At 43.0% G+C, this 12,362-nt stretch overlaps 1 protein-coding gene across 1 annotated transcript in view; it reads right to left on the bottom strand.

The window, feature by feature from the left end:
• SLC14A2 (solute carrier family 14 member 2) overlaps positions 1–12,362 on the bottom strand; it is a 56,669-nt gene that overhangs the window by 24,129 nt on the left and 20,178 nt on the right. The window contains exons 6-9 of the mRNA XM_004422488.3: positions 10,775–10,922; positions 9,597–9,731; positions 7,783–7,832; positions 7,078–7,252 (exon numbers count right to left, since the gene is read on the bottom strand). Of these exons, the coding sequence (XP_004422545.3) occupies positions 7,078–7,252; positions 7,783–7,832; positions 9,597–9,731; positions 10,775–10,922 (508 nt within the window). The remainder of the gene's footprint in view (positions 1–7,077; positions 7,253–7,782; positions 7,833–9,596; positions 9,732–10,774; positions 10,923–12,362) is intronic.

Genomic DNA, 12,362 nt, shown 5'->3' with positions numbered 1-12,362 from the left:
AAATGGCTAACTGGCCAAGCTATAGGAAAAGCTGTAAAGGCAACAATCAATGGTATATTTCTGGCACTTTTGATCTCCATGTTTTTAACTTTTTACCACCTCCATGATGCCTTCTCCTCATTCCTATGTAGGAACTCAGGGCCATAGAACCACAGAAACTTGGAATTGGAAAAGAGAGGCTTCAGTGGTCATCTGGTCTACCCTCAACCAAAGCAAGCTTCCCTAACAAGCCTCCGGCCTTTGCTCCTACACTTCCAGAGCAGGGAACTCAAGGTCTCACAGGACAACTATTTCTCAGGCAAATTCCATCACTAAAAAGCACTGTTCCTTATTGATTCAAAGTCTGCCTGCTTATCATACCCACTTAGTGGTGCTTGTTCTATGCTCTGAAGTAACATTGAGTAAGTTGACTTCTTCTGTCTGTGTTACCTCATACTGCAGACAGCCATGGCCCCAGCCATTTCTTCTCTTCTCCAAGCTAAATATAGCAGTTTCAAAATCATTCCTGATGAAATCAGGGGGCTCCAGACCTCGTTCACCCAGCTTGGCCTCGTCTCAATATGCCCTCCCTTGCAAAAGCCTCTCTCAAAATGTGCTACCCATTTTTTTCTTTGTACTTTCCCCTCCTTTTTCATCCAACCTGTTCTCAGAAATGACTCCTTCAACCTAAGATGCAAATGATTGATCATGCTTACTGTGTTACCTTCCCAGGACTGTTTACATTTTAACAGGTTCAAAGCCTTAAACTGAAGGGATGGCTGGGAAGGATCAGGCAGCAGGTAATGGCAAGATAGAAATTAAGAGGAGAAGAGGCAAAGAAATTTTTCTGGGACCCTTAAAATCATGCTTGATACTTTTCCTGAACAGAAGAGCAACCCCAACCAGATAATTCACTCAAAATAATGAAACTGGTGCCATGAAAGACTTACGTGGCTCAGGCAATCTGTGGTGCCATCTTCATCTTCACCTCAGGTGAGACTACTCACCTGGCCAGGCAAATCCCCATAAAATGACTTCCTTGAAGGCAGGAACTGGTCTGAACTTTTCCTGGTTTGTTGTCAAGCGGGGCTCTGAGTAACATAGTAGTTCCTCATACATGTCTTCTGGGTGAATGAGTGAATGAGGTCAGGTCACAGGGCAGAGTTTGAAGGGGCTTGGCTCATGAAAGTTGGCAAGTGGCCCTGGGCAACCAACACAGGGGCCCATCAGTCATGGAATAAGGGGAATGGGCAGAAGTTTGGGGCCACGAGTTACCAGAAGCTGTATCTGATTTCTGAAGCAAGAGGAGATAGACAACAAGAAAAGAATAATATAAACACACATAAAGATTCAATTTTGGCTCCCACCCAAAGATTTTCGGAGTTGAAAAACATGATTTTTGAACTAAAAAATTGAACTTATCTGTTGAATTGAAGGAAAGAAATGTTACTGTTGGGATCTGAATCAGTGGCCTGGAAGATCAAATGGAAGAAACATCTGAAAGCAGAGCAAAAATACAAATGGTAAAAACTGTGAAGAAGATAAGCAACTTGGAACAAAGATCAAGGAGACTTAACATGTGGATAACAGGCATTCCAGAGAGAGAAAAAGGAAGAGATGGAGGAAAAGCAATAATCAAACAAATGTTCGAAAAATGTTGCTGAGCTGAAGAAAGACTCAAGTTTGCAGATTGAAAGGCAGGATTGATGAGAAAAGACAAACACTTTGGCTTAACTTCATAAAATTCCCAAACTCTAAAGATAAGAGAAAATTTTACAATCTTCTAGAAAGAAAGAACAGTTTATTTACAAAGGAAAAAGAATGAAATAGACATCAGATTTCTCATTTGCAACACTTGGAAGCTATAAAATGAAGGGACAACACCTACAGACAACTGAGGGGAAAGGCTGCAGCCCAGGGACCCCACATCCAGCCAAAATACCATTCACTTGCCAGGAGAAAGAGACTTTGTGGACAAACAGATCAGAAAATATGTCACCCATACTCTCTTGTATAGTACTTGAAAAAAATACCCAAGAAAGTGTTCTAAATAAGTGATAAATGAATCAGAACAAAGATTGAAAAACAAGAGAAGGTGAAGAATGGAGGAAACAGTGATAAGAGGTAACATGTCCAATATAAATGGTAAACTCCAAATGGACAATGATAGATATATGACAATGATAGAATTACCAGGAATGTGTGATATAGGGGCTAAGTAAAGATTCTTGTAAAAAGAAGAAGCATATTGCAAGGGGTAAAAATTAAAATTGATAATTTATCTCAGCAAAATCTAGGAGTGGGAGATACCAGAGAAGTAAAAGCATGTGAAGGCTGGGGTCCCTGGGGAAGAGAATAGTGAAAATAATATAAAGGCTTCCATTCCTCAGGGTAGGGAAGGAGGATTGGAGAAATGGGGGATCTTGTCAGGATAAACTATTTGGCATCTTGTTTTTATATAGTAATAGAGAAATAGACTTTTGATCATGTGTGTTGGGAAGGGGACAGTGACCACTAGTGGAATGGAAAAGAAGAGTAGACCTTCCAGATGAACAAAGGGAGGAAAGAAAAAGATAGTAATATGATAAAATGTGCAAAGTCAGAAACAGCAAAAGCAGGGATGAAAAACAAATGGTAAAAAATAAAGTAAGATGGAAGAAATAAAATAAGTATATTGATTGTTACACTAAATATGAAAAGGTTGAATTATTAAATTACAGAAACACTAAGATTAGGTTAAACATAAAACATTGCTCTACACTATTTTTAAGAAATACAGTTAAAAGGAAATGGTAAAGTTAAAAGGAAATGACAAAGGTTAAAGAAATAAGAAAGTACTAGAAAGAAAGCAGGTATGGCAACATTAGTGTCAGATAAGTTGGAATGAGGTTAAAAGCACTAACAAGGATAAAAATGTGTAGTTTGTAATAGTAAAAGATAAAGTTTATGAAGAACAAATGACAATCATAGTCAATAGGCACCAATGTAGCTGCTAAATATATGAGACAAATGTTTTAGAAATGCAAAGAAAGTTTAATAAAACTATACAATTCTAGTTGAATTTTAATAAACCCTTTTCACAATTAAGATCCCACAGAGAAAAAATAAATAAACACATAGAGGAATTGAATGATGCAATTAATAAATCAATTTAATATGTATTTCTTTCAAATCAAAAATTTGCATTTTATATGTCCAACATCAATCAAGTACTTGGCTACAAAGAAAAATTCATAAAATAGGGATTTTACAGGCCATAGTCTGTGCTCATAATCTAATAAAACTAGATAGAGAAAGTTAAAAAATACCAAAAGATGCTAAGTGCTGGAAATTAAGAAATATTCTTAAATAATCCTTGGATCAAAGAGAAATCAAAACTAAAATTTCAAACTATTTAAAAACTGATGAAAGTAGAATACTTTATCTCAAAACTTATAGTACACAGCTAAAGCTGTACTCAGGGGAAGATTAATAGCCTTAAATGCCATTGTTGTTAAAGGAGAAAGATCTAAAATGAAGGAAATTTACATCAGTTTTAAAATGTTAGGAAAAAAAGAACATTTAAATAAACCAAGAGAAAAAAAGGAAAAGAAATCAATAAAACAGAAAACAAACCAAAACATGTTGAAAGGACAAATAAATCTCAAACTGCTTCTTTTCAAAAGCCAGTAAAATGAATGAATAAGGAAAAGAGAGAGCAAAATTACATAAGATTAGAATTGAGAAAGGAGACAAGGCCACAGATACAGGAGAGATTAAAATTACTGTGAGAATATTATGAGTAACAGTATGGTAACAAAATTTTAAAACTAAAGAAAATGGATTATTTCCTAGCAAACTCCCAAGTTTGACCAAGAAATAGAAAACTTGACTTTGTCAATTATCATAGAAAAGACTGAAAAGATAATTCAAGATTGATCATTTAAAAATGCAGCAGGACAACACTGTTTCATGCTGACAGTAGAACTCCTCAGTGTTGTAGGAGAGAAGAGGAAAATGGGAGGGGAAGATGGTGAGGTCAGAGACAGAGAAGATGAGAAGATTTGGGGAATAGACAGTGGAGAAAGGGTGAGGGGAGGTATGATAGGGACAGAGTTTAAGACAGCACCGCCTTTCTAAAGCCCTCTCCTCCCCAACCCCACACTTACATTCCTACTCTTTTTAATGGCTGCTTAGTTATATTCAGCCATAAATATTTATGTTCAACTATCATTTGTACAACCAAGAACTGCTGCCTGTAGTTTGGGGTGATAGTAGAAGAACAGATGAACGTGGGCCCAAAGCCCTTCTCCTTCCCTCCTGGTGTCCTGCTCCCATGCAACCTCATGTTGAGGTAAGTTTAGGGTTCCTGCCCGTACACATTCAGAGGGTCAGTGAGATAGGGAAGCGGGGAAGCACTGGTGAAGGTATGTCAAGATCAATCCAGGGCGCTCTCCAGTCCCATAAGACTATCTGAGCTACTTCACAGGCCACCTGGGCATCTGTCCATGGCCTGTGGGCAGGGTGACCTGCACTGGGCAGACTTTTCTTAGAGGGGTGGGGATTTTCATTTCTGCCCCACCCTTACCTTTGCCCACAAGAGAGACGCAACATCTGTCCACCAGCCTCGCTTAATGAGATATCTTCCACCTCCAGGAGGAGCTTGTTGGACCACATTTGGGAAATACCATTGATTTTCTGCCGCTTAGCCCAAAAAGATGTTTTTTTAAACATTACATCACTCCCATATGACTTCTCTTGCCAAGCTAACTCAGTGATTAACAGTATTTCGTCCAGGCAGTTCTTGCTTATATCACACTAGTAGATAATTTGTTTTCCTATTTGTACATAAATATCTGGTGATCTTGATCACAGTGTATTATAGAATTTCTGGGGCCCTGTAGTTTTTCCAGAGTTGCTGGACATATTTTTTCCTTTTTCTGAATAACTTAGCTTTTATCCATTTGTCTTCAAATGAGTTTGGCAGCTTGTAATACAGTTAACTTTTAATTCCTATGAGGATTAAAGTGGGAGCTTGGGAGGAAAAAAAAACCCAGATACCTGTGACCAAAGTGGTCCCTGATAAATGACAAACTGTGAAGTGGGGTGGGAAGAGAAGAGAGGGGGAGAGAGAATCTCATCTCAGTGAGCTGAAAGGATTTTTCATATCCAAATGTTTTGCCTCTCCTGGAAATTCAATGAAAAGCATGGCTAAAAGGTAGTTTCCATCAAATCCAATTCTTGGGTAGAGATTCTCAAGGGCTTAATGGAGAGGAGAGGGGATTTCCTAGGGCAATTTGCTCATAAGGAATGAATGGGGTTATCTCTGGTTCTGTTCTCTCTTGTTAGATTACCTTGGGGTCTCTCCACCATTTTGGGTAATTGAACCCCATCTGGAAGCCTGTCAGGGAACTGAAGCCCCCATCCTCCATACAGAGAGATTGATTCATGCATTATAGGATAGTGGGACCACCTGGCCCTTGCACCCTTCGAACTCTGAAATTCTTTGGGTCTCCCTGCTCTTCCTGCTGGAAACTCTTGCACTGAAGGGTCATAGTTTTTTCTTCCTCCCGTGGTGGTGTGCCTGCTGGTAGAGGGGAAAACAGAGTGAGAAACCAGGGGAGGGTGAGCCTTAGGAGCGGTTTCCAGACACTTACGTGGGAGGAGGGCCTGGTTTAAAACTGCACCCCCTAATGCACATCACTGGGTCTGTCAATTCTCTGAAAGAGCCTCAGAACAGATCTTCCTGATTCAGGTCATACTACCATCACTTTCCTAAGACTCTTCACACTATCACCCAGCTTGTAAATACCTTTGTGGCTATGTCTGTTGTAAAGAACCTGGGGGCGTCCTTTGGGCCTGCCCACTGCCCACCTGCTCCTAACTGTTATTATGTTGATCGCCAGCTCCTAAGCATTATTATATTGACCATCTCTATCAGAGACTGGCAAACTACAGCTTGTAGGCAAATCTAGCTTGCTGCTTGTTTAATAAAGTCTTATTGGAACACAGCCTCGCTCATTCATTTACATACTGTCTAAGGCTGTTTTTACATACTGTCAGTTTTACATATTGTCATTACAATGACAGCGTTAAGTATTTGCAAAAGAGACTGCAAGGCCTCCAGAGCCAAAAATATTTAGTATTTTGGCCTTTCCAGAAAAAGTTGGCCAACCCCTGGTCTACATATAACTGAAGGCTGAATGCAAGCTAATGACCATAATTGGGAAGTCAAACCTATGAAATTCATGGATCATTGTTTGTTCTTCTAGGGTCAGGGATAACCATTCGTTTTAAGTATCTTTGACCTCATAAAGCCTCCAACACCCACAAGAAAATAGGAAAATGAAATACATTTCCCCAGCTTCTCACAGGCTGAGCTCAGGTACTTTCCTCAACTGAAATCTCTGCTCAAAGTTGCTGGTTTGACCTACACTGAGAAATGCTTATCTTTCATAATAAAAGTCATATATAGGATTCTAATTAATTAATTCCTTCCTGCTATGGAATATCATCTTGCCCTGTACTCTTACCACAGAATGTTCGAGACTCCCTATTTAGACACTTTCAGTGCCCTAATTGTCTTATTTTGACTTGAAAACTCTATCAGCATGAAATTTCACTCTTTTATATAAAGCTATATGCGCCCATTAGCCACTAGCTCTGTGCAGTATGGCACCTTCAATTCTTTGCATGTGTCCCCTGAATTTTCACCGACTCTGTGTCTGCCTAGGAACCACCCAGCAAGTTCAATTTTACAGCATCTATTATTAGTTAAACATGCCAAGGAGATCACCTCATAATCACTTTCCCAAAAGACTAAATATAAATAATGTTTTTGTTTTAAGTCGATGACATTTAAAACACATGTCTATTTCTAACTCCAGCAAGCTCATTACCAACTTCCTCTAATGTCGCGCAATGGATAGTCATGGCAATTTGGGCAGAGAGAGAAAATCAGCCTCAGGGAAGGAGAGTTACAGGTGTGTTTGGTTCTACACAGGTGCAAGGAGAGGCAAAGGAGGTGAGTGCTGCAGCTGATTGACCCAGAGTTGAGACCACAGGGAGCAGACACCAGGTCCAGGCACAGAGCACTTCTGCCTGGACTTGGTTAGTCACCGCTGGTGGACTTCTCTTCTTCACTGCTTTTCACTGTCAGGTAGTAGATGCGGTTGGCCTCTGGGTAGGTGACTTTGCTCAGTGGGAGCTTGTAGATGGCGGGGTTGTTGGTTGTCAGCAGCAGGAAGATGAGGGTGGAGAGACAGAAGGCCCAGGTGCCTGGTGGTACACCAACCTGGAAACAAAAGCACTGGGGTCTGAAAATGTCCTCAGGCTCTGGGGACCCTGGGGGAGAAGGATGTGATAAGGGTTGAGGATGGGGATCTTCCCCTAGTGATGGCACTGGTTTCTAGATTCACAATGTCAGAGTAGTTGGTCTGGGAATTTGATGTATTGATACATTTGGGCACGATCAGAATCTTTTAATGATGGAGCTGAAAATCAGCCTTGGGATAATCTCCCACATACAGCCAAACACAAGTGCCTCCATCTGTTCATCCATGTTCTCCACTGCTGGTTACATCTCTCTTTTTCACACACACACACACACACACACACACACACTCCACACACATACCTCAGAGGCACATGTACGCGATCGTCAGTCCTTCTCTGGACAAACCCTGGATAAACCTTGGCAAAGGTGTTGTGTGGAGTGTCAGCTACCACAACTCACTCATGATTCTTCCACAAGACTCCAGATGTCCTGAAGTACTGGCTGAGGAAAGGCATTTTAAGGAGGTAGACCGGAGAATCCAAACTTACCACTGACATTATGTTGGTGAGGGCTGTTCCCATGTACGCACAGAACAGGGCTGTGGAGGAACAAGGATCATTGAGAGTGAGCTTCCAGAGCTCAACCCCAGCCCTCCCCAAGAGCACGGTCTCACCCTCTCTCCAGCAGTCTCAAGGTCTGCACCATGCTCTGACATTTGGCATGTTTCCCTGACATTATTATTTATCTTTATAGGTAGGTGTGGTCTATCTCCCACCAGACTGTGTGTTCTCTGAGGGCAGAGATTAAAGCTTACATATCCTTTTATCCCCTCCCACTTCTATGGTGGCCTTGCATAGAGTCAGGGGTCAATAAGCATCTTTTGCCTGTCCACACTGACCTTTGGAATGGTCTAGCATGGGCTGGATGGCTGCATGATTATCTGTCTGGGAAGTGCATGGTCAGACTACATGAGTTCCAAATAAGGCCCCTCCTGTCCAAGATTCTGAGCAGCCACGATGCTGTTGGACCCTCATCAAGTCCCATCAGGGATGGACCTTACTGGGGCCCTGGGCTGGTCCTTAGGAGCCAGGCATCTGGGTTCAACCACATGATGTGGGCACCCAGGATGGTTAGGGGAGCTTATCCACACCCCTGGTCCCTGTGGACAAGCTCCTTCTGCCCCCACACTTTGCTTTTTCTGTTTCTCTGTCCAGAACAGCTTCTCCTCCTCTATTTGTCTATCCAAATCCCAAAAGTGTTGAGATAAACCCCAGCCTCCCTTTGAAGCCTTCCCAGATGGTTCTAGCCACAGGAATCTGCCACTTGTCTGAAGGCCAAAGGCAGTTACAGCCTGAACCTCAAAATATCTGGAATTTTTGACAACAAATATTTAGCGAGCCCACTGTCTCCACAACCAGCCTCAGGGCAGCTGCTGAGGGGGATACAAGGGACATGGAAGTCCTTTAGAGTCCCCAAACATAAGTGGGGGAAAAACAAAAGAAAAGCTCTTCTGGATGCTATTCTGCCCTTGTCTCTAATATTGCTTAAGTCTTGCTGTTTCCAGAGAATATAAGCAACTCTTGGACAGGAAGGCTGGGGGAAAGATGGGACTGGGGATTGAATCTCACTTCTGAAATTAATAGATGTGTTCCAGGGCAAATTCATTAATCCCTCTGAATCTCATTTCCTCACCTGTAAAATGGGGCTGACAGTGCCTGGTAGTGATCTTGGGAGGATTAAGTGAGTTCATATGTTTATATAGCACAGAGTGTGGTTCTGGGGTGCTGCTACAGTAAGGACCGTGGCTGACATCTTCTCGGACAGTGCATCCTCTATTTACTCAATGGAAATCAAACTTCCATAGTGGTACGCTATGATTTTCTGAGCTCTCAGTGCTCCCAGGTACATCATCTCACTGGATCTTTCCAACAATATTTTTAGACATTGCAGCCTGAATAATTACCCAATTACTTCTCTTCTGCTAGACTGTGGCTTCATGAGGATGTGGTCAGCACTGTATCTTCCATGCCTATTCTAGGGTCTGACACTTAGTGTGCCCCACAAAAACTGTTGAATGAAGAGTTATTGAGAGCAGGAACGCTGCTACTAGCACACGAGGAAACACATGTGTGATTTCCTTGTGAACTTTACAATGCTGTGAATATAATTGTAGTAATAGTGGTTGTGATTCCATTTGACAGAAGAGGAATCTCAAATCCCCCAGCTGTTAAGGACCCAAGCCACTGGTCCTTCTGTCACTGCTGCTCAGTTCTGATTAGTGGTCACCATGGGTTTCACATAACCAAAGGGGGGGGGGAGGAAAAGCAGAGTGACTTGGTTGTCAGCTTTCCCAGATACCCACCACAGATGAGGGCCAGTAGGTGGGTCTGCCAGGTGAGGGCGTAGAACATGCCCCCGATGGCGATGCAGGAGAGGACGCAGTTGTAGCTCCAGAGGCCCATGTAGATTATCTCGAAGGGCATGGCCACTGTCAGGGCTGTGGGAAAAGATGTAGTGTTTCTGGCTAGTTCGGGGTCACAGCACAAAGGCCACCCTGTGGCTGGTGCCAGGACTCAGGGTGGCCTCCCTCCTGCCATTCTCCCCCATCTCCTCCCCATCAAAGGAGCCTCTGCAAATGGCATCTGGTCTTTGGGAACCAACAACGAGAAGCAAGCAGTGGTTTCCAAACTGTTTGTCAATGATTTCGCACAGAAGTGTGACTACTTCCAGGGACTCTGGGCCCTCCCCACTCCTTTGGCCAGAGCAGCTACATTTTTAGCAGGAAAGATTTCAACTGAAAAAGTTCTGTTTCAAATGGTTGAGGAAAAGTGTGTATGTACACACATAGATATATGGAGATAGAGGGATCATACAGAAAAAGGGGTAGGATGTGAACAATAGGTGAGTCTGGGTAAAGAATTTATAGGTGCCTCTTGTACTATTTTTATTTTTGTAAATTTTGATAAGTTTGAAATTATTTCCAAATCAAATTTTTTTAAGTTGTGCTTCCAAGAAGTTTTTGAAAAATATTGTGATAAGTCAACAGGCTCCTATTCTCAACGCCCCGAATTCCAATTTCTGACTCTACTGTCTGTATGTACACACATAAATGCATATACATACATATTCATATATGTAGAAATATTAAATTACATTTGTCAAATGGCAGTTGAACTTTTGAGACAATTTTTTTCTTTTAGCTTACCCCAAATTTCCAGTTTCTGGGTTATTTATGCCCCTGCTTGGTCTGCTACTGTTCTCTACCCTCACGGGGTTACCCTCCTCCTCCCTATCCCTCAGCTCCCAGGGGCTCAGTTTGCAGGCCAACCAGGTCTTCAGTCTCTTTGCATCCCTCCACATGTCCTGCCACTAAAATCTGCCCCCTTTGGAGACTCAAGCAAGAGAAAAATGAGTCCCCAGCCCTGACAGTGTTTATAAATGCCAGTGAAGAGAATAAGTCTAGAATATTTGCCATGGAGGTGAATGACCTCAGGAAAATTATCCCAAAGTCCTCCCCGCAGAGAGGCAGTGCTGTCCTACCTGCTAGTATTCCCACGATTGAGCCAAAGACTCCATGCAAGCAGATGAGCGGTGAGGAGATGAACAGAGCCACGAGGATCAAGCCGCCTGTCCAGGGATTGTTGCAGCCATACACCTGGCCAACTCCAATGGGGATGGCTTGTAGCAGCTGCAAAGTCAATAGAATCCAGGTCACTGGATTGTGGGATGACAATACAAAGCCCAGGCCTCAGGGCCAGGATTGAGCCATTCCCGGGTGGGTAATGGGGTGGAACAGGAGGATGGCTGTGCCCTCCAGGGTGTGAGAGAACATGGGAGGGCGTGAGCTGGAACAAATAGCTCCTCACCTCAACACCCAGCAGGCATCTGAGCATCCCTCATGCAAAGCCGGGCAGGGTTCTCCAACACAGGGGCTGAACACAGGTGCTTCTGAGGGACATATGGCTTCTGTTTTGAGGGCACCAGAGGGCACCTTCTCCCTAGACTGCCGTTGGGGGCTTCAGGGCACCAGATTTCCTATAGACCTCCTGAAATCCTGGAAATATTGCAGGAATATTGGAAATAATCTAGGCCATTTTGATGGATGATTTGACCAAAGGTCACTCAGCTCATTGGTGGCCAACCCCAGGCTACAGCCTCTGAGCTTCACCCCTAGTCTATTGGTGGCTGCTGCATATTCAGTGCCACCCTGGAGATTGTGGGGCCCCAGGAAGGAGGAGGAGGCACTTCCCCTGCTCTCAAGGAGCACTTTGCATTGCAGAAAGGTAGTGTGTGGAACATCTGGAGAACAGCATGAAGCCCAAACATCCTTGAGCCTGGGTGTCATTTTGTGGGGTTGGAATTTGAGATGAGTAATTTGGCAGTGATGTCAGATGATCTTTTTCTGTCCAAGCTGAGTTGTCTACATTTTGGTAGTCCTTTGAGGTCAAAAAGGAAAAGAGGGAGATTGGCAGGATAGGGGGAGCACTGGCCTGGGAGTTGAGGGCTCCAGCACAAGTTCATTGTGTGACCATGGGCATGTTACTTCCTCATGCTGGGCTCTGATGCCCTCCTCTGTAACACGAGGAGGCTGCCCTAGCAGCCTTAAAATTCTTCAAACTCTTTTCTCTATTACCTGGTCATGTGACTTCTTTGAGGACAGGGCTCCTTTATGACTGGGTACATAATAGGTGCTTAATAAAGTGTATTGATGAGCTCAGTGATTTCCAAACTTCGCTGCACATTGGAATCACCCGGAGGTCTTTAAAAAGAAATTGATGCCTAGCTCTTCCCCAGACATTCTGATTTAATTGGTGTGGGGCATGACTGGGCCTCAGGGGATTCGAATGTGCACCGGAGTTTGGGGACCACTAGATTAGTTAGAGATAATCTACTGTAGATGTTGGAAGTTAATTGCATTTCTCCATTGGATGAAATTTTGTACTTTTGAACAACTTGATTTAATTCTGGAGTCAGTCTGATTTCTTTAGAGGATAGTGTTTGAGGATTCCCAGAGAGCTTCTAAGCTTTGCCCATCCTTGTGTCCGAAGGGGTGGTCTTTTAATACCCAAGCACTGCTTGGGCCAGAGTTTATAGACTTGTGCAATGAATGACAGGGTTTGAGGCCCCA

The sequence above is a fragment of the Ceratotherium simum genome, chromosome 14 (genome assembly GCF_057802395.1).
Source record: "Ceratotherium simum simum isolate JZ-2026a chromosome 14, ASM5780239v1, whole genome shotgun sequence".
Lineage (NCBI taxonomy): Eukaryota > Metazoa > Chordata > Mammalia > Perissodactyla > Rhinocerotidae > Ceratotherium > Ceratotherium simum.
This window is presented reverse-complemented; position numbering and strand designations above follow the sequence as displayed.